Raw genomic sequence first — 25,932 nt, forward strand, 5'->3', positions numbered from 1 at the left:
TTAAGGACATGTTTATGTATTTGATCCTCTGATGAGTGACTGTCCCCAGCAGATGGCAAGCCCCTTGCAGGCCAGCGCCTGGGCTGCCTTGTTCATCTGTGTTCACCTGCCAAGGGGCTGTGTGCACAGAGTTGCTCAATGAAGATGCGTCGAAGAAATGGACCAGCCGAAATTCACAGAGCACCTACTGTGTGCATCAGCAGGAGGTGGGTTATGAGGGAGAAGGCAGGCTCCATGAGGTGGTCCCATTCCCCGTAGAGCCTTGTCCACAGCAGGCACGCAGTCAACGTGTGCGATGAGAAATACAGACACTTTCCCACACTTAGAGCCCAAGTGGAAGGTGGGGGCCCATCACGACTAAGGTTGGAGATGGAAGAGACCAAGGATGGCGCTTAGAGATGACAGGCAGCCGGACACTACCCCACCCCACTCCATTCCCCCCCTTCTAAAGGACTTTCACCCCAAATTACTTTCCAAAGTGCTTTGGGGAGGCTGGGGATGGTGGCTCGCACCTTAATTCCAGCACTTTGGGAGACCCAGGCCGGTGGATCACTTGAGGTCAGGAGTTCAAGACCAGCCTGGCTAACATATTGAAACCCCATCTCTACCAAAAAAAAAAACAAAAAAACCAAAAATTAGCTGGGTATGGTGGTGCATGCCTGTAATCCCAGCTACTTGAGTGGCTGAGGCAGGAGAATCGCTTGAACATGGGGAGGTGGAGGTTGCAGTGAGCCAATATTGCATCACTGCACTCCCACCTGGGCCACATAGGGAGACTCTGTCTTAAAAATATAGGTCAGGAGTTCAAGACCAGCCTAACCAACATGGTGAAACTCTATCTCAACTAAAAATACAAAAAAATTAGCCAGGCATGGTGGCAGGCCCATGTAATCCCAGCTACTTGAGAGGCTGAGGCAGGAGAATCACTTGAACCTGGGAGGTGAAGCTTGCAGTGAGCCGAGACTGCGCTATTGCACTCCAACCTGGGCAATGAGAACAAAACTCCGTCTAAAAATTACATATATAGGAATAAACAAAACGAAATGCTCTGGGGAGCTAGAGCTAAGACAGGAGGAACTACTGCCACAGGAAGAATGTCTCACGTGCCCACAGTGGCCCCTGTGATCTCAGGGTCCAGGAAGAGCCGGTGACATTGGCCTGCCGCTGGCAGCTTCCCATATGTCAGCGGAAGTGGGAGGCATCTGCAGGGTGGATCCGGCGGTGCCTGGGAGAGCGAGCCCTGGACAAGCATCACCTGGGCCTGCCCGTTCCTCCTGTCTGGGGAGGAGAGGGGAGCCTGAAGCCAGTCACCCTTTATCCCCAGCTAAGCTCCGGGACTAGGTAGCTTAAGGGCGTTCATTCCTGAGGGCTCCTACTTAACCAAGGTCCTCCGCAATCGGGCTGCTCACCGTCAACGACTAAGGATGCCAGGCCCAGCCACAGGAAGCAGAGTGGGACCAGGCGGGGCCCCTTCCTTGCCTGCTGTCTTCCCGCCTTGCTATCAGCACCACCGCCAGGGGGCGCGCCTGGACCGCCAGGCTCCCAGCCGACCTACAAGTGCACCTGCGCTTTGTGTGTTAGATTAACATCTGTTGATAACTTACTATTCGCTTACTAGGCGCAAGTCGGGGGCTTCTTGTATTTCCAGGACTCCGCCTCTATCCCAGCTAACTGAGCTGGGCAGTGAAAAGGAATCTGATTTACTCCTGTGCCCACCACCCACGCTAGGGCCTTACTGCTTCCAGGCTCTGCTGTCCAGCCTTCCAGTGGCCTCTGGGGAGCTCGCCTAAAACCGCTTTGTGGTTCCTACAGCTTCTAGGAGAAAGTTAAACGCCCTCCTCTCCAGGTGGCCCTGGAGCTCCCTACGCCCTCCCTTCGAGCTGTTCCTCCCCAAACCTGTGGTGTTAGGCCTTTGGCCCTTCGCACTTCCCAGCCTGCTTCCCCTCCTGCAGCGGCTATGCCTCTCCCTTTATCCACGCAGTATGGTCTGGCTCCCAACTCCCGCCTGGCAGCCCACATGTGTTTCAAGCAAAACTGCATCGCACGGTGCCTGGATCGGAGATTTCCTCCTCCCTCCCCTCGACAGACGGGTAGCCCCATGAGGGTGGGTGCGGGCCTGGCCGCGGGATTCTTTGTCTCTCCAGTGCCTCCGCAGGGGGTCCAGTGGAACCTCACTGAATACACAGAAGCCGAGTCTGAGCACCTGGGTAGTGCACATCAAAAGGAACCTCGGGGCCAGCTAGAGAGGGGGGTTGGACTGGGGCTGGGGTACTCTTCCCAGGTCTAAGGTCCTAGACATTCACATACAACAAAACTGCTTTCCACGTGCCACCCCGTGTCCCCAGTTCACTGGCTCTTGCTGCCTCTTCTGTCCTCTTCCAAGAGACCACCCTCCCGTTCAGAGCTGTGGCCTCCCAGTCCACTGGCCGATGCCTACGTTCCGCCCACCCTTCCAGGTCTCATAGTTAATTTAACCCTTTCTCCACCAAGTGAAACCACCCTGGGGGCTTGGGGTGCCTGTTAGACAAGGATGTTTCTGTGACCTGTGGTTGGGGTGCCTGCCCTCCCCTGACAGAAACCATTCTTGTGTCTCCACTAGTGGCAGCTCAAGCCTAGCAGGAGGAAGGAAATTAAATCTGTGTTGAAGGAAAGACATCTGGCGGAAGGGAAGGGGCTCAGGCTCCCCTCCTCTGAGGAGCCTTCAAGTGGGGGAAATCCCCACACGCCTCCATTCTCTGGGGCGCCTCGTAGGGCCTGCGGTAGGTTCCAGTCCTCTCCTCTGTCACTTCCCAGGTGCACATTGCCAGCAGCTCCTGGACTCCATCCTCCCACCCACTTGTTTCCCGCCTGATGCACATGAGTTGGGCCTCCGAGTGCTCCAGGCTCCCTGGAGGAGGCATCCAGGTACACATGGCCCTTCAGGCAATGACCAATCTTGCCCACAGCACCCAGGATGCTGGCTGGACGTATCTCAGCCAACACACCCTCCCACCGGCAGTCCCGGATCTTTTGCCCCCACCTCACAGGGCTGGCACCTGTGGAATCCTGAGGCCCAGCAATGACTCCAAGAGGCCATCAAGTCCAGGCCCTGTTGCCTCATCACACTGCATCCACAGTGGTGTCTGAGTGGCCAGGGAAGGTAGCCCTCCCCAGCTCTCAGCATGACTTGTCAGGGGCCTCTAGAACTCCTGAGCCCTTGGGCAGGACTCCAGCAGGCAGCGCTGATTAGAAGCCACCTGGGAGCTCCATGAGCAGGACAGGACCCCACGTATGACCCCGCAGGCCTCCAGACAAGAGGGATGTATGTGGAAGGCTCTCCACTCCCAGAGTCTTGGTCCTGAGGCTCTGCATTCATGCCAACGGCAACCCCCTTTCCAGGTGAATCAGAAGCAAGGCACCCCAGAATCAGCCCAGCCATGGGGAGCATCTCTAGGGATCCCCATCTCTGCAGCCCCCCACCAGCTCCACAGCTCCTGGGCAGGTTCACGATTTTTCTCCGCCTTGCAGCTTCTTGGTCCTTTCCCCTCACCCCTGCCCCTTTCTTCCTCACGCCGATGGCTCAGCCTCCTCCCGCTTTTCTTGGTTTCTGTCAGCTTCTCTCTCATCTCTGAGCACCCCCCCCCCCGCCTCTCCTCCTCTCCGTCTCTCCTTTTCCTCCCCTTCCCTCCTCTCTTTCAACCCCCCCTCCCACCCCCTCCACTCCAGGACCGGGCTAGGAACGCAGCAGGAGAGTGTGACAAGCCCAGGCGGCTCTCCCGACCCTTGGTGCCCCCGGGGCCATTTCCCCGCGCTCCCCACTGCCGGCAGCAGCCGCGTGCGGAGAGGGTTTGCAGACCAGAAGGGGCCGCAGGTTCGAGCTGTGGGTACGGGGGCTCAGATCAAAGGCCAGGAATGTCTGGCCCCCTGGCGTGAGACTTCCTCCAGCCGTGGCCCCCACCTCGAGGAACGCCCGCCGTTCCAGGCCTCTGTAGGACTCGGGTCGGCTCATTCTCTGCCCCTTCTGCCACAGTTCCCTACACCGCGGTCTACCGCTCCCCACCGGCGGGGCTTCCCTCACCCAGACCGTGGCTGCGCAGAGCGCTGGTGCCTCAGGTGGCCGGGGAGGGGGCCTAGGGGAAGGCACCCAGGTGGCCGGGCGTGAGTCCCCAAAGCCTGACCAAAATGTCGATACTTCCCAGGGCTGAGACCTGATTCCTCGAGCTGGTGAGGGAGAGGAGAGGAAGCAAGCCCCAAGGGGGCCTGGAAGGACTCCTTTCCTGTGGCGAGGGCTGGGGATCTGGAGACATTTGGTGTCCACACAGGGCAAGGGTCTTTACCGCAAAACCCCAGGCTGGAGCTCCCTATCAGTAGAAGAACCAGGGCCTCAGGCGGGAGGGTCGGGCAGTGAGGGACGCTCCGGAGGGCAGCAGGGTCCTCCGAGGACCGGGGCCGCCCTCGGCCAGAGCTGCGCGTTTCACCGGTCCCTGACGGTCCCACCGATAATCCCAATGAGGCTGTGGGTCAAGCTTCCGACCTGGACCCGAGGTCGGGCCTGAACCCCTCAAGGTGGAGAAAGTGACCCGACTCCGAGAGCAGGAAATGCGACTGGCCGCTGGTGTCAGTTGCAGGAAATGCAAAGGCAGCAGGAGGTCCCGATACCGATCTGATCCCTGACAAAAGACTCAAATGACACTCGGCTCGGTCCCCCGGCGCCGCCCGCAGCCAGACCTTCGAGCCTCGGCGGACTCTTCCGCACGCCCCTCGGACGCCCGGAAAGCGACCTCCCGCGGCCGGGGCGAGGGCCCGGAGGGCAGGCGGGCTTGGGAGGCTGGAAGCTGGGAGGGGGTGCGTTCCCCCACCCCCCGATCCTGACCCGCCCGAGTGGGGCTTCTGGAAACATCCCTGTGTTTTCCACCCTCGATTCCTCACGGGCCCACGTCCCAAAGGGTCGCAGTCCCCGCCAGCGGAGGAGCCACCCGTTCATGCCCACGCCAAGCCCTCGCCGTGTGAACGCCCAGGTCAAAGCCCCCTCGCCCTAACCCTGGCCGGGGGGGACCGCGGCGGTAGCAGAAGGTCCGGCCCCCGACGCCCCCCGCGAAGCCTTGCTGCGTCCAGGGCGCGGGCTTTGCCCAAGTTTGCTGGGCGATGCCCTTCCCCGAGCCCGAGTTGTGGGCCGGGCGGGAGGGGTGCGTGATTGACAGGCTGAACTACAGACTCATCTCTTACCTTAGGCCGCGGGCGCTGATTGGCTGCTCGCTGACATCCTCAAACCCGGCTGCTCCGCGCTGGGCTCGGGAGGGGGGCGGCTGCGGGTGGAGGTGCGCTTCTGACAAGCCCGAAAGTCATTTCCAATCTCAAGTGGACTTTGTTCCAACTATTGGGGGCGTCGCTCCCCCTCTTCATGGTCGCGGGCAAACTTCCTCCTCGGAGCCGCTTCTAATGGAGCCCCACCTGCTCGGGCTGCTCCTCGGCCTCCTGCTCGGTGGCACCAGGGTCCTCGCCGGCTACCCAATTTGGTGGTAAGACTCGCCTCTTGTCTGCCCGCGGCCCGGTTTCCCCGCCGCGTCCGGGGAAGGTGGGGGCGCCTGCTGGGGGTGGGCTGCGGCAGGGCTCGGGCTCCTCTCCTCGCCTCCCTCCAGCCCCCCACCCGCCCACCCCTCCTGGATTTTCTGCTGGTGTCGCCTTCGGAATCCAACTCCTGGCTCCCTCACCATTTTCCCTGCTCCCGGCTGCAGAGGCTGGAGGACTTTCCCCGTCTCAGGAGGTTTCTTATTCTTAGATCCTAACCCTCTGCCCGTCCCAATCTAGAGGCCTCCCGAAGACCCCCCCATTTGCTTGCATCTGGGTTTCTGGAAATCCAGCGCTGTCCCTGGGGCCCAGCCACTCCTCTTCTCCATTTTGGGGTCTTCATGGGCAAAACCATCCTGTTCCTTCACTGCCACCCCACCTCTGCCGGCGCCTCCAGCAAGAGATTCCCCACAATAACCCCCCTTGCCTTCGTATTTCAGACCCCAAAGGCGTCAGGGCTCCTCCCGGGGCAAGGGAGTGGGGGGATTTCATCAGATTCTCCCCACTGCTCTAGATTCATCTTGAGCCTCTGGAGCGAATATGGTATTTGCTGATCCGGGATGCCATTGAATTCGGGATTTATTCATCTCCTGCTTGTCCACCCTGGCAAAAGGGGGCTTCCTGGAAAATGTAGTTGTCTGGGAGGGGTAGGCTTGTTGTTCTTAGACCAAAAACCCAATTCTCCATGTCACATTTGTTCCTTTTGGAAAACCGAGGACTGAGGAGAAAGGGAGAGGGAAAGGAGAATTCGGTTCCCGAGAAATGCGGATACAAAAGACATTTTAGTAAATAAGGCTGGGAAGCCGGGTGCAGTGCTTGGGGGGCTGTGCTTGTCTGGGGGGCCTGTGTGAGGAATAAACATCGCTTTGGGAACCTCAGCTCCAGGAGTCCCCTTGTTTTCCAATTGGCCCCATCGCCACTCCCCCACCCTCCGCAGGTCCCAGGGGCCAGAGGGGAAGACACTGAAACCAGTTCTCTAAATTACACCCCGCCTCTCCCCAGTCTCCAGCCCCCTGCATTCCGGAAAACTTTAATTAAAGAATCTTCCCCTCCTGGATGTAGGAGATCTTCGGCCTGGGGGTGGGAGGTGAGGAGGAAGAAGTGGGGATCTGTGAGTGAGAAGTGGGCTGTGGCCCCCAGGGTGAAAGTCAGAGAGAAGTGCCACCATGCTGCGGTACTGCCTGCAGGCCCCCAGTCTCCCTGCCTGGCCACCCCAGAGCCTTGGGTAGGAGGAGCAGAGATGGCGGGATTTGGGGGCCACGCCCCGAGTCTTCTAGTTGTTTGGGGGTGGTAGCATTTGTGTCTGCGTGTTTGGGGGCCCCTGGGAGAGAGGGTGGGGGCATGGCCAAGGGTCTCTATTTAGAGGGTGCTAGGAGTTGCTCCCAGGACAGCCAGCCAAGGAGAAGTCTTTCTTCTGCCCAACCCACACTTTTCCGTGGCGCTGGGCTAACCTGAGGCTTCCAGCACATAAAGAAGTCCATGGGGTGGCCGGGACAGCAAGGGACTCCAGGATGGGGGGCTCCACGGGTCTGGGGAAAGGCTGCTGCCCACACCAGTCCGGCCTTGCCCAGCCATTCCTGACCCTCTTCTCATTCCCGGCCAAGGCCATGCTGTTCTTTGCTTTGCCTTCGCAGGGACTCTGGTGGGTGGGGGAGGGCGGTAAGGAAAGGCTTGGCTGCCCATAGGTGGCAGGGACTGGGGAAGAGAGACCAGGCTCTCCAGCCCTATGGATTGGAAGAGGACACTCTTCCAGTTGGTGGAGATTCTGATGTGAAATGGTGTCTTGGGGACCATCTAGATAGGAATTACCCAATCAGAGGAAATGCTGGGGAAAGCTGGAAGGTCAGGACGCTGGCCCTCACATCATGCTAGACACATGGCTTGTTTGGGAATTTGGTGGGGACAGGGATGCTGCTTTGTCTAAGCCAAGGAGGTGTGTGTGTGTGTGTGTGTGTGTGTGTGTGTGTTTCTGGGTCTATGACCCTGAGAGGTGTTGTCTATACACTAATGTGTCTCTATGTGCAAAAGTGTTTGTGCCTACAACTGGGCAACTGTGGATGTGAAATCGTGTGTGTGTGTTGGGGAATCCTTGGCCCACGATAGGGTGTGCTGTGTCTCTGCACACAAGTGTCAGCAAGTGGCTGATGCTGTGATGTGTGTATGTACGTGTGTGAGAGACAGAGAGAAGTCTAGAAGTATCTTTGCCCATGTAAAGGTCAGTGCCTGTGTCTGCTTGTGACACTGGGCTTGACTGTGTTCATGACTGGGCATGTGAGTGTGTCTGTGTGTGTGTGTGTGTGCGCGCGCACACACGCATACCTTCATGACAGTGTGGGGAAAGCCCCACAGATGTCTTTGTGCGTGAATATCAGTGCTCATGGCCATGACCTGATTGTGCTTGAAGTAGGAGAGTGAGCCTCAAGTCCACACTGTGTGAGGGCTGTGTCTGAATCTGCCTGTGATCCTGTCCCCACGTGCTGGGCGTGGGGCTGTGGCTGTGGCTGTGAATATGTTTACAGACAGCTACCTGTGGGTATGAATGACACTTGAGCTTGGGTGTTTGGTGGGCAGCCATGGGCCTGGAGGGGAGATCCAACAGGAAGCAAAAGTCTCATAAGGTGGCTGCAGGGGGCACAGCTGGCCAGGGATGGCATGCTGGAGAGGCAGGGGCAGAGGCTTCTTTGGCACCAGCTTGTCCTGTCTGTCCAGGCACTAGAGTCACTGGCCCTTCTCTCTGAGATTGTTTTCTTTGGTCTTGGAGCTGGGGTGGAGGGTAAGTCACCTTCTTGGTGCTGGGGATGGGGCTGTAGGGTGGATGGGCCTCTGATTCCTGATCACCTTTTCTGCCCCACTTCCCCATCCCAGCCACCCGCCACCCTGCTGGGCAGTCAGATTCCAATACTTTGAGCATCTAAGCCCATCTTGCCTTGCCCTCTTTGGCCCACCCGCTCACTCATTCCCCAGGAATCATTGACAGGGGAAGTCTTGTAGCTGGGATTTCTGTGTCTTGTAGCCCCTCAGGGACGACACCCTCAGCCCACACTTCTTGACCCCAGTCCTGAGTGAAGGATGACCAGAAGGGACAGCTCTGAGGGGACTCAGACCGATGCCCCTGGAAGGGAGAGATGTGCTCCAGGTAGTGACAGAGCTGGTACAGAAGCGGCAGCACTGATTTCTCGAATTCCCCTTGTCAGTTCCAGTCAGCTGCTGGTGGAGAAACTTGTCTTTCTTCTCCTTCTTGGGGGCTTGGGGTCGGCGGGTGGGGGAGAAACCTATGTTATTAGGGCCTAGCCCAGCACCTGCTACATTCCAGTGATGGAGGGGGCCTGCTGGGGGTCAGGAGCTCACCCTGCTGCTGTGTGACTGAGGACCAGTGGTCACCCATCTGGGTCTGCTTCCCTACCCTTCACCCAGGGGTCCCCAGGGGTCCCCAGCCGTCCCTGCCTCACAGCTTGGGTGAAAGTGTTTTGCAGAGGACAAGGGCAGCGAGCTGGGAAATAGGACACCTGAGTTCTCGTTCTGCTGTCCCAGGACCATCCTCCCACTTGAGCGCCTGCCTAAGCCCTACCTCAGTTTCCCCGTCTGTCAGATGTCCTGTTGCCTCCCCCACCCACTCCCACCTCCACCAGGCTTGTGAACATGTTCAGTCAAACCCCGTGGGGGTCAGTGGGCTGGGCCCAGAGAGGCACCTGGAGACTGCGGGGGAGGAAGGCCCCAGGCCAGGTGTTAACACTTGTAACAGGCAGGAATTACAGCTCACTAGGGCTGGGCTGGCTGGGGCTGGGGAGAAGCTGAGCTGGCTGGAGGCTGTTGATCCCACAGACAGACAGACAGACAGACAGACAGACAGACAGATGGGCAGATACCAGATTGGATGGCCAGGCTTTAACCGGGTGGTCTTCCTTCCAGGGCAGAACTTACCCTGAGGGGAAGTGGCGGGGAAATTAGTCCAGGTCTCTTGGAAGTGAGTTAACAGCCCTCCTGCTCTCCCCGCCCCCATCATGGGCGGGGCTTTGGAGTCCAGAGGGAGCAAAATTGGTGGCAGATCTGTTGGTATTCTTCTGAAGGGATCACATTTTGCTTAAAAAGAAGAAAACAGGTCAAACATTATAATAATATCAGGAGCCTGAGCTATGTCCTTAGAAGAACCTGCTTTAATATGTTGGGGGATGGCGTGGGGGAAGGGGCAGCTCTCAGGGAAAGTTCTAGACTCTCAGAGCATTTTATCAACAGCTCTGGGGCCAAGAGGTGAGTGATGGGTGGAGTTTGAGTATCTCCCCCATCTCCACCCCAGGGATCCCGAGGGCTTGGGTCTGAGATGTCCGCCCTGCCATTAATCCTGGCCTGGTAGGAAGCCCTACGGTGAGGAGGTGAAAGAGGTCAGAGCTGGACTTTGGTGCCAAGTCTTTTAGGAGGTACTTGCTGCAGCTTCCCCAGTGGCAAACCCAGCCAGGCGCTACCAGGGCCCACAGTCTGGCCTCTGGCTGCATGCTCAGTCACTGACAAAGGTGGAGAAACTGAGGCAGAGAGGGCTCTGGGTGGAAATCTCCAAAGAATGAACTCAGCCCAGCAAGCATCCCCCATCCTTCTCACTACAGAACTTAATGCTAATAAACATTAATGGTACTTCGGCTGATGTAGAATTGGAAGAAGTCTCTCCTTGGTCTGGGCGGGAGACAAGGAGCTAGGGGATGGCTCAGGAAAGGTGACTTATTTCAGAAGAGTATGCAGCTAACAGACCTCCCAGGGAAAAATAAGTGGGGAAAGGGAAGATATTTCTGGTCTCCGAATGTGATGAGCCCGGAGTTGAGCAGAACCTTTCCCACCTACCCTGATGTGAGCCACAGAAACTTTCTCCAGCTGCCAAGGAGGACAAGGCATGTTCCACCCCTCATTCCTAACTCAGGGAGGAGGTATGCCTAGCCCCACCCCCACCCCCCAAAGGTTAGGGCCATCCTGATGTTACATTTGTATACCCATGTTACCTTGCATGCTCGAAAATGGTTAGAATGGGGAGTTGGAGAGACCGTGTCTGAATTCCAAGTTTAATACCCACGGACCCTGTCATCTGGAGTAAGTCACTTCCCTTCTCTGGGCTTCATTCAGGTCCCTGCCTCCTTCTGGGCTTCATTTTCCTTAGGCACATGGAGGGGTCCCTTCTCCCTCTCAGAGTCACAGGGTTGGGACAGGTTCTGGGCTCATTGCTGTGAAGCGTCATGCTTCACCGCACACATTCTGACTTGTATTAGACAGTCCACCCCTTTCTTTCTGTGGCTCCATCTGACCTAAATCCCAAAGAACTGGCTGCCCCACTTGCCCAAGTCAGCCGGCTTGCACTTCCAAACCTCGCCCCAAACACTCCCACTCTGCTGGAGCCAGGCCGTCTGCATTCACATCTGGCTTTTTCATGTACTGCCTGGGCAACCTAGGGCAAGTTAACCTCTACAAGCCTCAGTTTCCTCATCTGTAAAATGAATGTAATGATTGCCTCTATTTCATAGGGTTTCAAAAATGACTGAGTGAATACTTCTTAAAACGATACCTTTCGTACAGGAAGTATATCGATGTTAGCCATTTTCATGCCCTATCTGAAGTCCTGGAGCCAAACTTGCCTCTTCCAAGAAGCCCTCCCAGATTAGCCCCACCTGGCTCTGTTTTCTCCTTTTCTTCTTTTTGCCTGTTTTGCCCCATAGTGCTGTAGTTTTATTCTCAAGTTGAGGACGCTGGGCCAGGCTAACCTCACTTCAGCTCTTTGCCTGCTCAGGAAGGGAGGGCAGGGTAGAGAAGGTTACTGGAGTCTCCCCAATCCTCCCCCGATCCCCAGAGTCTGCCAGACTGTTGTTGGGACCTAGAGCCAGGGGACTGGGCACAGGAGGGGTGGGGGAAGCAAGCTTCCCGGGGGAGTGGCACCAGGGCCGCCTGGAGCAGCCTGAGCAGAAGCTGCTTCTCTAGGAGCTGAGATGATTCAGAAGGTGATTTATAGTCGGAAGGCAGAAAGCTTGGCTCCTGGCAGAAGCTGCTGCTTAATTACATTCTTGGGGTGGGGGTGGGGGGTGGAGGTATGTGTGGGGAGGCGGCAGGGGCTAGACTTCTACCTCCACCCCGTCCAGGCCCTGTCCCTTTGGCTGTCCCAGCTCCAAGCAGGGCCCTTATTTATCCTTCTGCCAGAGAGGGAATCCCTGCTCTCAGTGAGAGGCGAGGCTAAGAGTGCAGGAATAGCCTCTGGGAGTAGAGAAGGTGCAAAAGAGGGAGGAGGACGAATCCTTTCTCCCGGGACTTCTCCAAGGGAGGGTGGATGGCGATGCACTCCAGGCCTACTAGAGGAAGCACTGGGTCTCCTCACTGCTTCTGGGCAGGTGAATAGCTAAGCCACCTGGGCAGAGTTTCTGGATTTTCTTCTGAGACAGAGTCTTGCTCTGTTGCCGAGGCTAGAGTGTAGTGGCGTGATCTCAGCTCACTGCAACTTCTGCCTCCTGAGTTCAAGTGATTCTCCTGCCTCAGCCTCCCAAGTAGCTGGGACTACAGGCAAGTGTCACCACGCCTGGCTAATTTTTGTATTTTAAGTAGAGATGGGGGTTTCACCATGTTGGCCAGGCTGGTCTCGAACTCCTGACCTCAGGTGATCCACCCGTCTCAGCCTCCCAGTGCCGGGATTACAGGTGTGAGCCACTGCACCCGGGCCAGAGTTTCTAGAATCTTCGAAGTGGCAACTCCACGCTCTCCTTCTGGCACTCTGTCCTGCTGCTGCCTTGGAGGGCCTGCCTGAGGGTCTGCTCCTTTTCTGTCACTCGGGTCTCAGTGGGCCATGGGGGCTGGAAAGAAGTTCCTGCGCTCAGAGGCTGAAACCCGGTTCTTCAGCGTTAGGCCGCCAGTCTCACCCCAGGTGCACATCGGTTCTTCCAGCGGGTGCGGTCCCATAGCCTCATGATAAACTAATATCTCAACAGAGTCACCCCAATGCCACTGGCTGCAGCTACAATCAATCACTTCTGCGCTGTTGACTGGAGCCCCCATTCTGTTTCGATTCTTGCCGAGTTGACATTTCCCATGTGAACACTGACACATGCAGCAAGTCACCTGATGATACCTCTCTAAGGCCGCTTAGTTCCCGGCAGCCTGCGCAGCTGTGAATCCCAAATCCCTCACTGCTAGTTCTTAAGGCTGGAAAGGTGTGGGACAGGCAGGGGTAGGGTTGCTGAGGCCGGCAGTGTCAATTTATCTGTTGCAGCCTGGCTTGTGCAGCCGGGAGGAGTTGGCAGGGGTCAGGGTGGGGACACTAGACAGCTCTCTGGTTCCCCCTGAGGCGGGCCTTCTCAATATGGCCTCATTATATGTGTGGAGTGAATTCCAGAAATGTCAGGCACACCCATACATCTAGGGAAGGAAGGAGACGCCGGAGCGGGCTCTGGGGCAAGAGGGGTCAGTGTGAGGAGGTGGGAGGCTTCCGGGCGGTGAGTTAGGGCACCTGAGACCTGGCTCTGCCACCATCTTGATATTAGGCACCACCCTTAACTGTTCTGAGTCTTAGTAAATAGGAGAGTTGGATAAACTGCTGGCCAAGGACTTCCAGCTCCGAGATTGCAATCCTGGAGGCTGTGTCCCGCGTTCAGGTTGCCCAGCTATTTGGACCATCTGTGCCTGGTGGAGGGTTGGTCACTGAAAGCTGGTCTCGGGGAAGGGTGGCACCGGAGGGGGGGGGTGCAGAGCCCTAAACTCCAGACACAGAGCTGTAAGACAGGGGATGAGTCTCCTCCCTCCCTCAGTTTTCTCATCTGCAAATTGGGTGACGATAATAACCACCTGCCCTGCCTGTTTGCAGGGCCTTGAAGAGCTTCAGGTGGAATAATCTTTGTGAAAACACTTTCCAGAGAAGTTAACTATCATTGTGAGTCACAGAAAAAAGAAATAAGAAGGCCAGGCATGGTGGCTCAGGCCTGTGATCCCAGCACTTTGGGAGGCCGAGGCAGGTGGATCACCTGAGGTCAGGAGTTTGAGACCAACCTGGCCAACATGGTGAAACCCCATCACTACTAAAAACACAAAAAAATTACCTGGGCGTGGTGGCAGGTGCCTGTAATCCCAGCTACTCAGGAGGCTGAGGCAGGAGAATCGCTTGAACCCCAGAGACAGAGGTTGCAGTGAGCCGAGATCGCACCACTGCACCCAGCCTGGACGACAAGACCGAGACTCCTATCTTAAAAAAGAAAAAAAAGAAAGAAAAGAGGTGGTGGTGCATGCCTGTAATCCCAGCTACTCAAGAGGGAGGCAGGAGAATTGCTTGAACTTGAAAGGCAGAGGTTGCAGTGAGCCGAGGTTGCGCCACTGCACTCTAGCCTGGGCTACAGAGCGGGACTCCACCTCAAAAAAAAAAAAAAAGGAATAAGAGCTAGCCACTTCTCAGCCAGTGCTACGAATGGAACCAGGAGCCCCCTTGTGCCTCTGAGCTTGAGGAGTTGATATTTCCAGCAGAGGAAGTGTGGCTGGACAGGGAGGTTCTCAGCTCCTTCCTGTAGGGGTCCTCACGCTCAATGGCGAGCCCCTGGGAGACGGCACAGAGGCCTCAGGTGTGAGGCCAACTGGTCATGGGATGTGCCCAGGTTCACAGCTCAGGGCTTGAGGCTTGATCATCCTCCCTGCCTAATGCTAAAACCACTGGCCGGACCCAGAAATTTCCAACCATGGACACATGGGAAGAGGTAGGTGGCAATGAGGAGGGCGAGGGCAAAGGGCTGGCAGCTGGAAGGGGCTCTGCTGAGGCCTGTGGTCATCAGGGACCCCTCATGGCCTCTGTAATAGCAAACTAGGAGACGGGCACAACTCATTCCCCCAGCTCGGCTGGGAAAACTCACTCGGTGGACTGACTGTGTGTGTGCATGTGTTGGGGAGGGGGATGGGAGCCACAGGACCAAGAGCCCAGGTCTGTTGGGAAGACCTTTCTGCAAAACCTGCCCCTGGGCACAGAGTCCCACTTATCTGTCAGAGCCAGCTGGGCCAGCAAGGAAAACCAATCTTGCAGGGCCCATTAGGAATGCAAATAGGGGCTTGTGCTGTGAGTGAGCAGGCGTCCCGCCTCCTCTCCAGCTCCCACCACTCATCTTCACAACATGGATTGCTGAGGGTGCCACTCCCCTGCTCTAAAACCTCCCATGGCTCCCCTCTTCCTGTCTGGGGCTGGCTATGATCTCGCCTCTGTCCACCTGTGCAGCTTTACCTTTCACAAACCCCCTGGATCCCTGCAACATCCCACTTCAACTGGAATACTCGACTCTGTTCTTGTTCATTGAAATACTCCCACCTCCTCTCTCTGGCTTTAAAAGGCAGCCCAACCTGGTGCTTGTTGACCAGGGGTCAGCCTGCTCTGCGCTGCTCAGCTGCGACCCCACTTGGTTCAGGTCACATAGCTAACAGCCCTGACTGTGGAGGGTCCTTGGAGGGTCTCCCAAGGTGGATGGACCGCTCAACCTGAGCAGGCTGCTGTCCCAGAAACTGACATGTGGAGCCTTTTCTCCACAGTGTCAATTCCCCTGGGTTTCTTTTTTTTCATCCCAGCTCCATTTGCAAACATTTATTTGTGTACTATTTTCCCCTCCACACTCACCAGCTCACACGATTCTTCACTGTCTAAGTCGTTAATTTTAAGATTTTGCAATTGGTGGAAGTTGATTCTCCACCCAGGAACAGGTGAATATGTTTGTTGACAATGTGCTATGTGCTGGTACCCATATAGACATCAGGATCTGAATCGAATTCTTGCCAGTTTATAGACAGGGAGTCCTGGAGTGCAGCCTGGGCATGGCATGGGCAGCTCTGAGCCCACACCCTGTTGGACCTAAATCCGTTTTCTTTCTACCACTGTTCAGGCTCAGTTGTGGACTTGTTATTGGGGTAAAATTTTGCTTGTTCATATTCTACTTTGCTCCCCAAAGGATGGTTTCGAGGCAAGTTTACCTTTGACCTTCAACTTGAAGGCTGATGCTTTGAGCTTATAGATACTACTTGGGAATGTCTGGGAGGTCTCTTATTTGGGAATGTGCCCTCCTCACTGGCCACCTTTCCGCAAGTCATGAGGCTGTCCTCCAGCTGGGGCTGCACAGTTGCTGACAGCAGTGGCCATGTGAGCATTTCATTGCCTCTGAGATGGGTAAAGGACAAGTTTGATGAAATCACTGCCTCCCAAGCCTCAGTTTCCTCATCTGTGAAACAGAAAGGAGAGAGCGTAAATGACCTCTCAGATTCCTTCCAGCACTAAGCTCTTTCCTCCTACTTAGTCCTTTCCGCTGCTTTGCATCTGGTCTCCACCAGACACATGCCAGAAAGCAGTTGGGCAGAACCTTCTTTCTTGCCCTAGTCCAGTTCTTGTGCTCGTGTCTCTGAAACAGCCGATTTTTCATTCCACTTTCTCAATTTGATGTTCGGCTATATTTCTGGCTGCGGAGCCAGTGTGCTTCCTCTTTTCTGATCAAGCATGTTTCCCTTTATGCCCTGGCTGTGAGGAAACTCAGAGGTACACCTGAAGCCCTATCCTTGCGCCCGTGTAGGTCTGTGCCTGATCCTGCTCTTTCGTTTTTATTTTGTTATTTAATCTGATGTGTTTTCCATTGTCAGCCTCTTGAGGGCAGGCATGTTGGAGTCTTCGTACCTGGCCTGCAGAGTGGAAGCTCAATAAAGACTTGTCTTTGGGATACACATTTGCTGTCAACCTCTTCAAATCCATTCTGGAAAGAAGCAAAGCAACATGAATTAAAAAGCAAAATAAACATTGCTCTGGTAGGGAGTTGGTCCTCACTGGATAGTTTTGAGTTGTGAGAATTCCAGTCCATTTCTTTCTGTTTCTTTTTTTTTTCTATTTATTTATTTATTTTGAGATGGAGTTTTGCTCTTGTTGCCCAGGCTGGAGTGCAGTAGCGTCATCTCAGTTCACTGCAACCTCTGTCTCCCAGGTTCAAGAGATTCTCCTGCCTCAGCCTCCTGAGTAGCTGGGAATACAGGTGTTCGCCACCACACCCAGCTAATTTTGTATCCTTAGTAGAGATGGAGTTTCACCATGTTGGTCAGGCTGGTCTCAAACTCCTGACATCAAGTGATCCACCTGCCTTGGCCTCCCAAAATGCTAGGATGATAGGCGTGAGCCCCCACACTCAGCCTTCTTTCTGTTTTACTGTCAGCTTTTCCCCAAGTCTACAAAGGTCTTGTCTTTAGAAAAGTTGCCTCTTTTCTTTCCCTCTTCTGATCTCTCACCGGCTTTTCTACAACTTCCTGCAAGTCCTATAGTCACAGAATTGCCTTTAAATCAGGCAAAGAGGAAGCCTGCCCCTGACTCTGACTTAGAAGCTTCCCTCTGGTGTCTCATGGTGTTTCCCTTCCCCACAGGGCAGGGCGTCTGGAATCCAACATGCCTGCCCTCAAGAGGCTTATAACAAAAATCAGATTAAATGATAAAATAAAAACAGGCTGGTCACGGTGGCTTGTGCTGTAATCCCAGCACTTTAGGAGGCTGAGGTAGGAGGATCACTTGAGGTCAGGAGTTTGAGACCAGCCTGGCCAATGTGGTGGAACCCCATCTCTGCTAAAAATACAAAAATTAGCTAGGCATAGTGGTACATGCCTGTAATCCCAGCTACTCCAGAGGCTGAGGCAGGAAAATTGCTTGAAACTGTATGTGAAGAGGAGGTTGTAGTGACCTGAGATCCCACCACTGTACTCCAGCCCGGGCAACCAAGTGAGACTCCGTCTCAAAAAATAAAAGTAAATAACAAAATAAAAACAGAAGAGCAAGATCAAGGTCAAGGAGAAGACAAATATGCAAGTCAAGATCAATGCAGGTACAAGAATGCAGCTTCAGGTTTGCCCCTGAGTTTCCTCACAGCCAGGACATAAAGGAAAGCACACTTTACCTGAAAGGAGAAGGCGTGCTGGGTGCTCAGGGAGAAATACCCACCTACAGCTCATGCCCACCCTCCTCAGCCTCGCTCTGAGAATCCAGGCTTCTGGAGTTTCTGGCCCAGACAGCCATGAGCCTGCTTCCAGGTCCTGCAGGCCTCTGCCTGGGGCTCATCCTGCCAGGGCAGGCCACAGTGCTGGCTGCGAAGAGCTGGTCAAAGGGAACTCATTTGCAGGGGCTGTAGCTGGAGCTTGGGGGTGTGGTTGGGGCATCCAGTGTGGGATGCAGCAGGGATGGGCAGGCTGCAGGCTTGGGGCTGGATCCCCCATATCACCATTGTCTAGCATGAACTGTATGGGACAACATAGCCCACCAGGTGGCAAATACGGTTTTTGCCAAGATAGAAGGATGGAATGATTATTTAACTTTATTTATTTATTTATTTATTTTGAGACTTATTCGTGTGCTGTTGCCCAGGCTGGAGTGCAGTGATGCGATCTTGGCTCACTGTAACCTCTGCCTCAGCCTCCCGGGTAACTGGATTCAAGCAATTCTCCTGCCTCAGCCTCCCGGGTAACTGGGATCACAGGTGTGTACCACCACACCAGGCTAAGTTTTGTATTTTTAGTAGAGACAGGGTTTCGCCACGTTGGCAAGGCTGGTCTTAAACTCCTGAGCTCAGGTGATCCGCCCACCTCGGCTTCCCAAAGTGCTGGGATTACAGGCGTGAGCCGCTGCACCCGGCTGAATGATTGTTTAACTTTTTAATGGAAGTATAGGAAAAAGCACAAACTGTCTTTCCTCTGCTTTTACCCCACAATAATCAGTACAGAAGACTTCTGTGACAAAATGTTTGCACGCGCCAAGGAAGCTTTCAATTCTGCGGCGGACATCACCCAGTGTCCTCCAATCCAATTCAGTTCTGACACTCTCCACCTGGACATAGCATCTGATCCCATAGGTTGAGGGCTGAGTCCCCAGGAGAGCCGCCCACTTCCAGTGCCAATCCTAAGCCCCAGGTGGCTTTACATGTTCTCCTGACTGACCTGCTATAAACCAGGGTTCCCATGACTCCCTCCTTGGGTTCCATTAATTTTCTAGAGTGACTCGCAGAACACAGGAACACATATTTACTGGTTTATTATAGAGGATATTAAAAAGGGTACAGATGAAGAGGTGCCTAGGGTGAGGTATGGGGGAAGCTGCACTGAGCATCCGTGCCCTCCCTGGCATGCCACCTCCAGGAACCTCCATGTGCTCGGCTACCCATAAGCATTTGAACCCTGTCCTTTTGGGTTTGTATGGGGGCTTCATTCCATAGGCATTGTTGATTAAACCACTGGCCATTAGTGATCAACTTAAGCTTCAGCCCCCTCCCCACTTCCCAAAGATTGGAGTTGGGGTTAAAAGTCCAACCCTCTAACCGTGGTGGCTCATACCTGTAATCCCAGCACTTTGGGAGGCCAAGGTGAGTGGATCACCTGAGGTTAGGAGTTCGAGACCAGCCTGACCAACATGGTGAAACCCCGTCTCTACTAAAAATACAAAAAATTAGCCGAGCATGGTGGTATGCACCTGTAATCCAGCTACTCGGGAGGCTGAGGCAGGAACTGAGATCGCAACACTGCATTCCACCCAGGGCAACAGAGTGAAATTTCATAAAAAAAAAAAAAAAAAGTCCATCCAACCTCTAATCCTGCCTGGGTCTTTGAGGATAACCAGCCCCCATCCTGAAGCTCCCTAAGGTCTGCCAGCCCTTTGTCAGCTCATTAGCATACAAAAAGACATCACTTTGGAGAGTCTAAGGATTTTAGAAGTTGTAGGCTGGGAAACTAGGTCGAAAAACAAATACATATTTTACAATATCACAAACATGCATACAGGCAAGCACACAACTTGTCAATGTACACAGCTTAATGAGTTGGGTAGAAAGAATATCTTCTGTTTAATAGTTTGTGAACGTGGCGTGAAACTTTTCAATACTGGGCACATGGTGGATGAGGCTTCATTGAGTGGTGTCACTTCAGGTGGGATAACTGCTGCAGCCAGGCCTTAGGGATTGGTGGGGAAATGGTTCCACCAGGGTGGAACTGCCACAGCATGGAGAAGGGGGCTTGCCTCCCCTACCGTGGCTGCATCGTCTCCATCCCACCCTTAGTGGATTCACAGCAGTACTGCCACTCCCTCGCAGCTTGTGGTCACTCGCCTCCAGGTCCCTGTTTGTTCAACTTGGACTGTGTTTTAGCCTTTCTCAGCCCCAAAGGATCTTCTTTCCTGATTAGTTTGGTTAGTCTTCATTTAATTTGTTTTCTAAGATGGAGTCTCGCTCTATTGCCCAGGCTGGAGTGCAATGGCGCAATCATGGCTCACTTCAACCTCTGCCTCCGTTCAAGCGATTCTCCTGCCTCAGCCTCCCAAGTAGCTGGGGTTACAGGTGCCCGCCACCATGCCTGGCTAATTTTTGTATTTTTAGTAGAGATAAAGGTTCACCATGCTGGCCAGGCTGGCCTCAAACTCCTGACCTTAGGTGATCCACTCGCCTCAGTCTCCCAAAGTGCTGGGATTACAGGCATGAGCCACCATGCCTGGCTAGTTCTGCCATCTGAGTGGACTTAACCTCTCCAAGCCTCAGTTTTCTCTCTGTAAAATGGGGATCATGAGGACTACTGTGAGGATGAAAGGATATACCACATGTGAGACTAGCACAGGGTCAGATGGTGTCTACACAGTGGGTAACACACACCTTTTGCTGACATTAATTTCATGTTACGGCCTGCATCATTCCCTTGGAATGATTGCAAACTCCCATTCAGTCTTCAAATCATAGTTCAGGCATCGCTTCCTCTGTGCAGCCTTCTCCCAGCACCGCGGCCCCAGCAGAGCCCTTTCTGAACACATTTATTTCGTGGACTAGACTGTAAGTCACCTGTGGGCAGGACCAGGTCTCCATCATCTTTCAACCTACACCACCAAACATAGTGCAGGGCATACAGTGGATCTTCAAAGACAGGTTATAGGAGGAAAGGACACCTTTGAGAGTCACCTGCTGGTCCCAGACTCAGTCTCTCTGCCCCAGATGGGTTGTCATTGCCTCTGTGATACCCTTCCAGGAAGCCAGCTGGCACTTGTGTGTTTTTCTGTATTCTCAGATAACTCCTCATGTGCATCTGTCTTGTCTCCCCAATGCAGGGGTCAGCCCCTGAGGGCAGGGATTCTGCTACATCACTAGCAAGCCTCACATATGTCCTGAGTGCTGCAGGAGCACGGTTAGGAATTCTGTTATCAGGCCAGGCGCGGTGGCTCACGTCTGTAATCCCAACACTTTGGGAGGCCGAAGTAGGTGGATCACCTGGTCAGGAGTTTGAGACCAGCCTGGCCAACACGGTGAACCCCTGTCTCTACTAAACATACAAAAATTAGCCAGGCATAGTGGTGCGTGCTTGTAATCCCAGCTGCTCAGGAGGCTGAGTCAGGAGAGTCACTTGAACCTGGGAGGCAGAGGTCGCAGTGAGCCAAGGTCATGCCATTGCACTCCAGTGTGGGCAACAGAGTAAGACTCCATCTCCAATAAATAAATAAATAAATAAATAGGAATTCTGTTATCAGTTGGCTCAGGAATCAGGCTCCTTCCCAAGCAGGCTGCAGTGCAGGCTCAGGTGGTCCCCACTCTCTAGGGCAGCACTCCCCTCGCTCTGTGATCTCCCAGGAAGTCCAGTTCCAGGCATCTAACCTCTGCGGGGGGGCAGGGGGGGAGGGAACATAGCACTCCAGAAAGAGAGTAGCTTCTGTGACAGAATCAGCTGTGGTGCAAACCCCAGATGTCCACTGCATAGCTCTATAACTTTGCTTTGAGTGGTTGCTTAAAAGTTGCTGAGTCTCAGTCTCTTCCTTGGTATAAAGGGGGTAAACAATGTGATTTCAGGGAAGTTGTGAGATTGAAATGAAATCATAGACAAACTGGACAGGTAAATGGCTCATGCCTGTAATGCTAACACTTTGGGAGGCCTAGGTGGACAGATCATTTGAAGTCAGGAGTTCGAGACCAGCCTGGCCAACATGGTGAAGTGCTGTCTCTACTAGAAAAAAAACAAAAATTAGCCAGGTGTGGTGGTGCACAGCTGTAATCCCAGCTACTCAGGAGGCCGAGGCGGGAGAATCGCTTGAACCTGGAAGGCAGAGGTTGCAGTGAGCCAAGATCACATCACTGCACTCCAGCCTGGGCAACAGACTAAGACTTCATCTCAAAAAAAAAAAAAAAAAAAAGAGAGAGAGAAAGAATAGAAACTGAGGTGAAGATGAGTAATTAGGGATGTTCTACAGGTCATCTAATGTGGCAGGGTTATAAAAATATTCTTTCCCAGGCCAGACATCATTAGAGCAGAAAGATCTGAATTCCTTCCAAAACAGAAAAGGCTGGCTTCAGGGAGGCCCCTACACTTCATGTTGGGTTGTCCCAACCAATCAGCCCATCTGGAGAAAGAAGAGGCTGGGGAGGCACATGGCAGAAGCTGGTGACTCGGCGGACGGAAGGCAATGCAGACTCTGGCATGACCTTGTGTTCTCATATCCTGTTCAGCCAAAATACTCACAAAGGCCTTCACTTCTCAGAAGGGAAGGGTGAATTAAATGTGGTTAGTTATCGGGGATTTGAACAGGGGTTCCAAGGCGTGGCCTGTGTAGGTTTCATATTTAATGGCTAAGGCACTGGCCGTGTAAGCCCTGCTAAGCACAGTGAGTCAGTGTGGCTGGGCGTGCTGGAGGCCGGGGTGGGATACAGGCTGACCCAGGGTTGGCAGTCACTGTGTGCATCCAACTTTTAGGGGAGAGAGGTCTGCTAAACGCTGAGAAGAAATTCATGGCAAAGAAGCACTGGTGCGCCAATGGTACGGCTGGCACAAGCCTAAGCAGATACCAGCTGTTCTCCTGCAAGCTGATAAAAAATATTTTATTACATAATACTTGACCTATATAAGAGAGCAATCATATATATTAGATATAATAACAGAATGAAAACCTGAACCTCACCATACGCCTGAAGGACCAGACCGTGACTAGACCATTGTGTCTAGCTGTGGGTCCTCCTCAGCCCATTCCCCATCTCCCTCCAGAGGAGAACACATCCTGAATTTTACATATTTATTTCATTACTTAAAAATACTGGTTTTTGGTTGGGCATGGTGGCTGACACCTGTAATCCCAGCACTTTGGGAGGCCGAGATGGGAGGATCACCTGAGGTTGGGAGTTCATGACCAGCCTGGCCAACATGGTGAAACTCTGTCTCTACTAAAAATACAAAAATTAACCAGGTATGGTGGCACATGCCTGTGGTCCCAGCTACTTGGGAGGCTGAAGCAGGAGAATCGTTTGAATCCAGGAGGCAGAGGTTGCAGAGAGCCAGGATCACGCCACTGCACTCCAGTCTGGGCAACAGAAACTGGTTTTCCCAGGTAATAATGCCTAAACAAAATGTTTTATTTTACAGGTTTTTAGCATTATAAAAATGGTGTTATACCACATGGTCTTCTTCTTCTTCTTCTTCTTCTTCTTCTTCTTCTTCTTCTTCTTCTTCTTCTTCTTCTTCTTCTTCTTCTTCTTTTTATTTTTGTTGTTGTTGTTGCAGAGTTTCAGTCTAGTTACCCAGGCTGGAGGGCAGTGGTGTGATCTTGGCTCACTGCAACCTCTGCCTCCTGGGTTCAAGTGATCCTCCTGCCTCAGCCTCCCAAGTAGCTGGGACTACAGGCACGTGCCACCGCACCCAGCTAATTTTTGTACTTTTTAGTAGAGATGGAGTTTCATCATGTTGAAATGGGGGTTCCAGTCTGGTCTCGAACTCCTGACCTCAGATCATCTGCCCACCTCGGCCTCCCAAAGTGCTGAGATTACAGGCGCGAGCCACTGCACCTGGCTGCATGTGGCCTTCTATGGTGAGCTCTTCTCTTTCTACATTGTGTTTCTAAGTTTCAAACTGTTACTGGGTCTTGCTGTAGTTCTCACATGTTCACAGCTGCATAATAGTCCATCATTAGAATATGAAGTTTATCGATTTTGTCTCCTGGCTGTGTTCGTGCGTCTCGCTGTGCACAGCAGGGAAAGGTGTTCGTGGAGGTACCTGCCTAGGCAGGGAACTGGGTTGCAGGGTACGAATGTTTGGCTTTACAAGATGACGCCAAACTTTTCCAAAGAGGTCGTGTCCATCTGTGCTCTCATCTTTGAGATGGCTTTTCCCATGGCCCAAGGCCCTCCTTCACGCATGGGGCAAGCCCACTCCTGATGACTCAACTGCCTTGGGTCTTCACCAACTTTCTCTCAGGACCCCGTTCCCTACTGGAAAACTCTTTCCTTTCCTTCCTCCACCTGGCCATAAACTTCCCAGGATTTTTCAAAAACCAGCTTAGAGCTACCATTTTCCTGGCAGCTCACTTCCTCCCAGCCTCACTTCTGCTCTCTTCCAGCTTTTTGGGACAGCTTTTGCAGACACCTTTTGGGCCAGCGCAGGACATCAAATAGTGTGTTTCTTATAACATCAGCTCCATGTTATCCTGTTGAGAAAGGCTTCCAGAGTCAAATCAACTTAGGAAGCGCCACAGGCAACATGGAGCCTCCTGGTGTTGACTGTGCTCATTTGAATATTAGCAGCTCATTAGCATAGTCGTAGCTCTAAGAGGCTCTGCCAGTATGACTCTGTTTTCATTTATTTAACTTGTTTTCCAAAAGTATTTAACTTGGAGCCCTTTTCCCCAACAAGTAACAACTATTACCTGTTTGGAAGATGGGATCGAGAAGATTCTTCTGCCTATTTCATGTCAGTTTGGTCTTGTGGTCTTATTTTCCTTGGTAACCAAGCTGAGTCCTGAGTTCTGTTGTCATCATCCTGTGTGAACTAGTTCAGTCCAGACCACCCGTTCTGGAGGGGCCTGAGTTGCAGGAATGAATGAATGCACTCAAGAGTGAATGAATGAAGCAGTCAGCCAATCAGTCAGCCATCCAGCTGAGCCCTCTTCTAGGTGGCAGTCAGGGAGCAGGGACTGATCAGGCACCACTCAACTTGCACCAGGGGACACCTGGGCTGTCTGGCTGGTGAATCGCTCTCCCCTCTTAGGCCTCCTGTAGTTGTGTCTGTCAACCAGTGAGGCTGGGAGACCCTGTGGGGCAGGAACCACGTTGCACTTACCTGGGGGTGACCAGCACCTTCATGATAGACCCAGGAAGACAGAGATCCTGGGGTGGGGCTGGCTTTGAGCCTGCACAGTGGCAGAATCGCCTGTGAGTCAGCAGTGCCACAGAACAGCAGGGCGCTCCTGGAACTGGCTTGGTGTTGTCGCCCGCTGCCCCTTGCCCAAGTGGGGCATACAGATGAGATCTCTCTCTTTTTATAATTTTTAAAAAAAATTATTTATTTTATTTTTAAAATTCTTTTTGTTTTTTCTCTTTTTTTGGTTATTTTTTTAGGTTTTTGTTTTGTTTTGTTTTTTTGTTTTTCAGATGAGATCTCTCATCTGATTCTTCTGAGAGAGGCAGGAGAACATTGTGGTTAAGTCTTTAGCCTCTAGCCAGCTCAGATGTGTCTCTAATTACCTAGGTAATGTGGACCAATCTCTGCCTCAGTTTCCCCACAAAAGTAGAGGTGATGATAATATACCTTCCTTATGGACTTACTACGGAGTTAATATGTGGCAAGTGTACAAATGGTGCCAGCACAGAGGATGCCACTGGTCTGTATTAGCACTATGACCATGGCAACCACCACTGATTGTGTGCCGGGGACTGTGATGAGAGCTTTATCTACCTATCCTCCCCAGAGTCTCTTTGAAGTGGGTAATGTTTTTCTCATTAGGAAGTTGAGTCCTCCCAAGGAGATACAGTAATGGGTGGTAGCAATAAGATGAGGACTTGGGTCAGCCAGATCCCAAAGCCCTGGCCTACAGGCGGAGAGGGTGCCGCTTACCACCCAGAGGATCGGGCAGCTCCTGTTTTTTCTTTTTTGCAGGGGGGATGGAGTCTCGCTTTGTCTCCAGGCTGCTGGAGTGCAGTGGCATGATCTTGACTCACTGCAACCTCTGCCTCCCGGGTTCAAATGATTCTCCTGCCTCAGCCTCCCAAGTAGCTGGGACTACAGGTGCACACCACCATGCCCAGATAATTTTTGTATTTTTAGGAGAGACAGGGTTTCACCATGTTAGCCAGGATGATCGCGATCTCTTGACTTTGTGATCCACCAGCCTCAGCCTCCCAAAGTGCTGGGATTACAGACATGAGCCACCATGTCCAGCCTCCTCTGTTTCTTTTCACTGATAATTATCCTACCGACAATCTGATCTGTTCTTTTTTTAATCCTCTATTCATTGCGACAAAATGGAAATCCATGGCACTGAAGAGTTGGCTTTTACATGTATGCGTACGTGTGTGCATGTGTGTGTGTGTGTGTGTGAGAGAGAGAGAGAGAGACAGAGACAGAGAGAGATAGAGAACACACAGTAAAGGAGAAGGAGTTGTATTCAAGGCC

General features: G+C 53.3%; 1 protein-coding gene across 1 annotated transcript in view; it reads left to right on the top strand.

Moving 5' to 3' along the window:
• Nucleotides 1–5,266: 5,266 nt before the first annotated feature.
• Nucleotides 5,267–25,932, top strand: part of WNT3 (Wnt family member 3) — a 51,363-nt gene continuing 30,697 nt past the window's right edge. Inside the window, exon 1 of the mRNA XM_002748153.6 lies at nt 5,267–5,498. Coding sequence (XP_002748199.1) covers nt 5,419–5,498 — 80 coding nt within the window. The 5' untranslated portion in view covers nt 5,267–5,418. The remainder of the gene's footprint in view (nt 5,499–25,932) is intronic.

This window comes from Callithrix jacchus, chromosome 5 (genome assembly GCF_049354715.1).
Source record: "Callithrix jacchus isolate 240 chromosome 5, calJac240_pri, whole genome shotgun sequence".
NCBI classification, from domain to species: domain Eukaryota; kingdom Metazoa; phylum Chordata; class Mammalia; order Primates; family Cebidae; genus Callithrix; species Callithrix jacchus.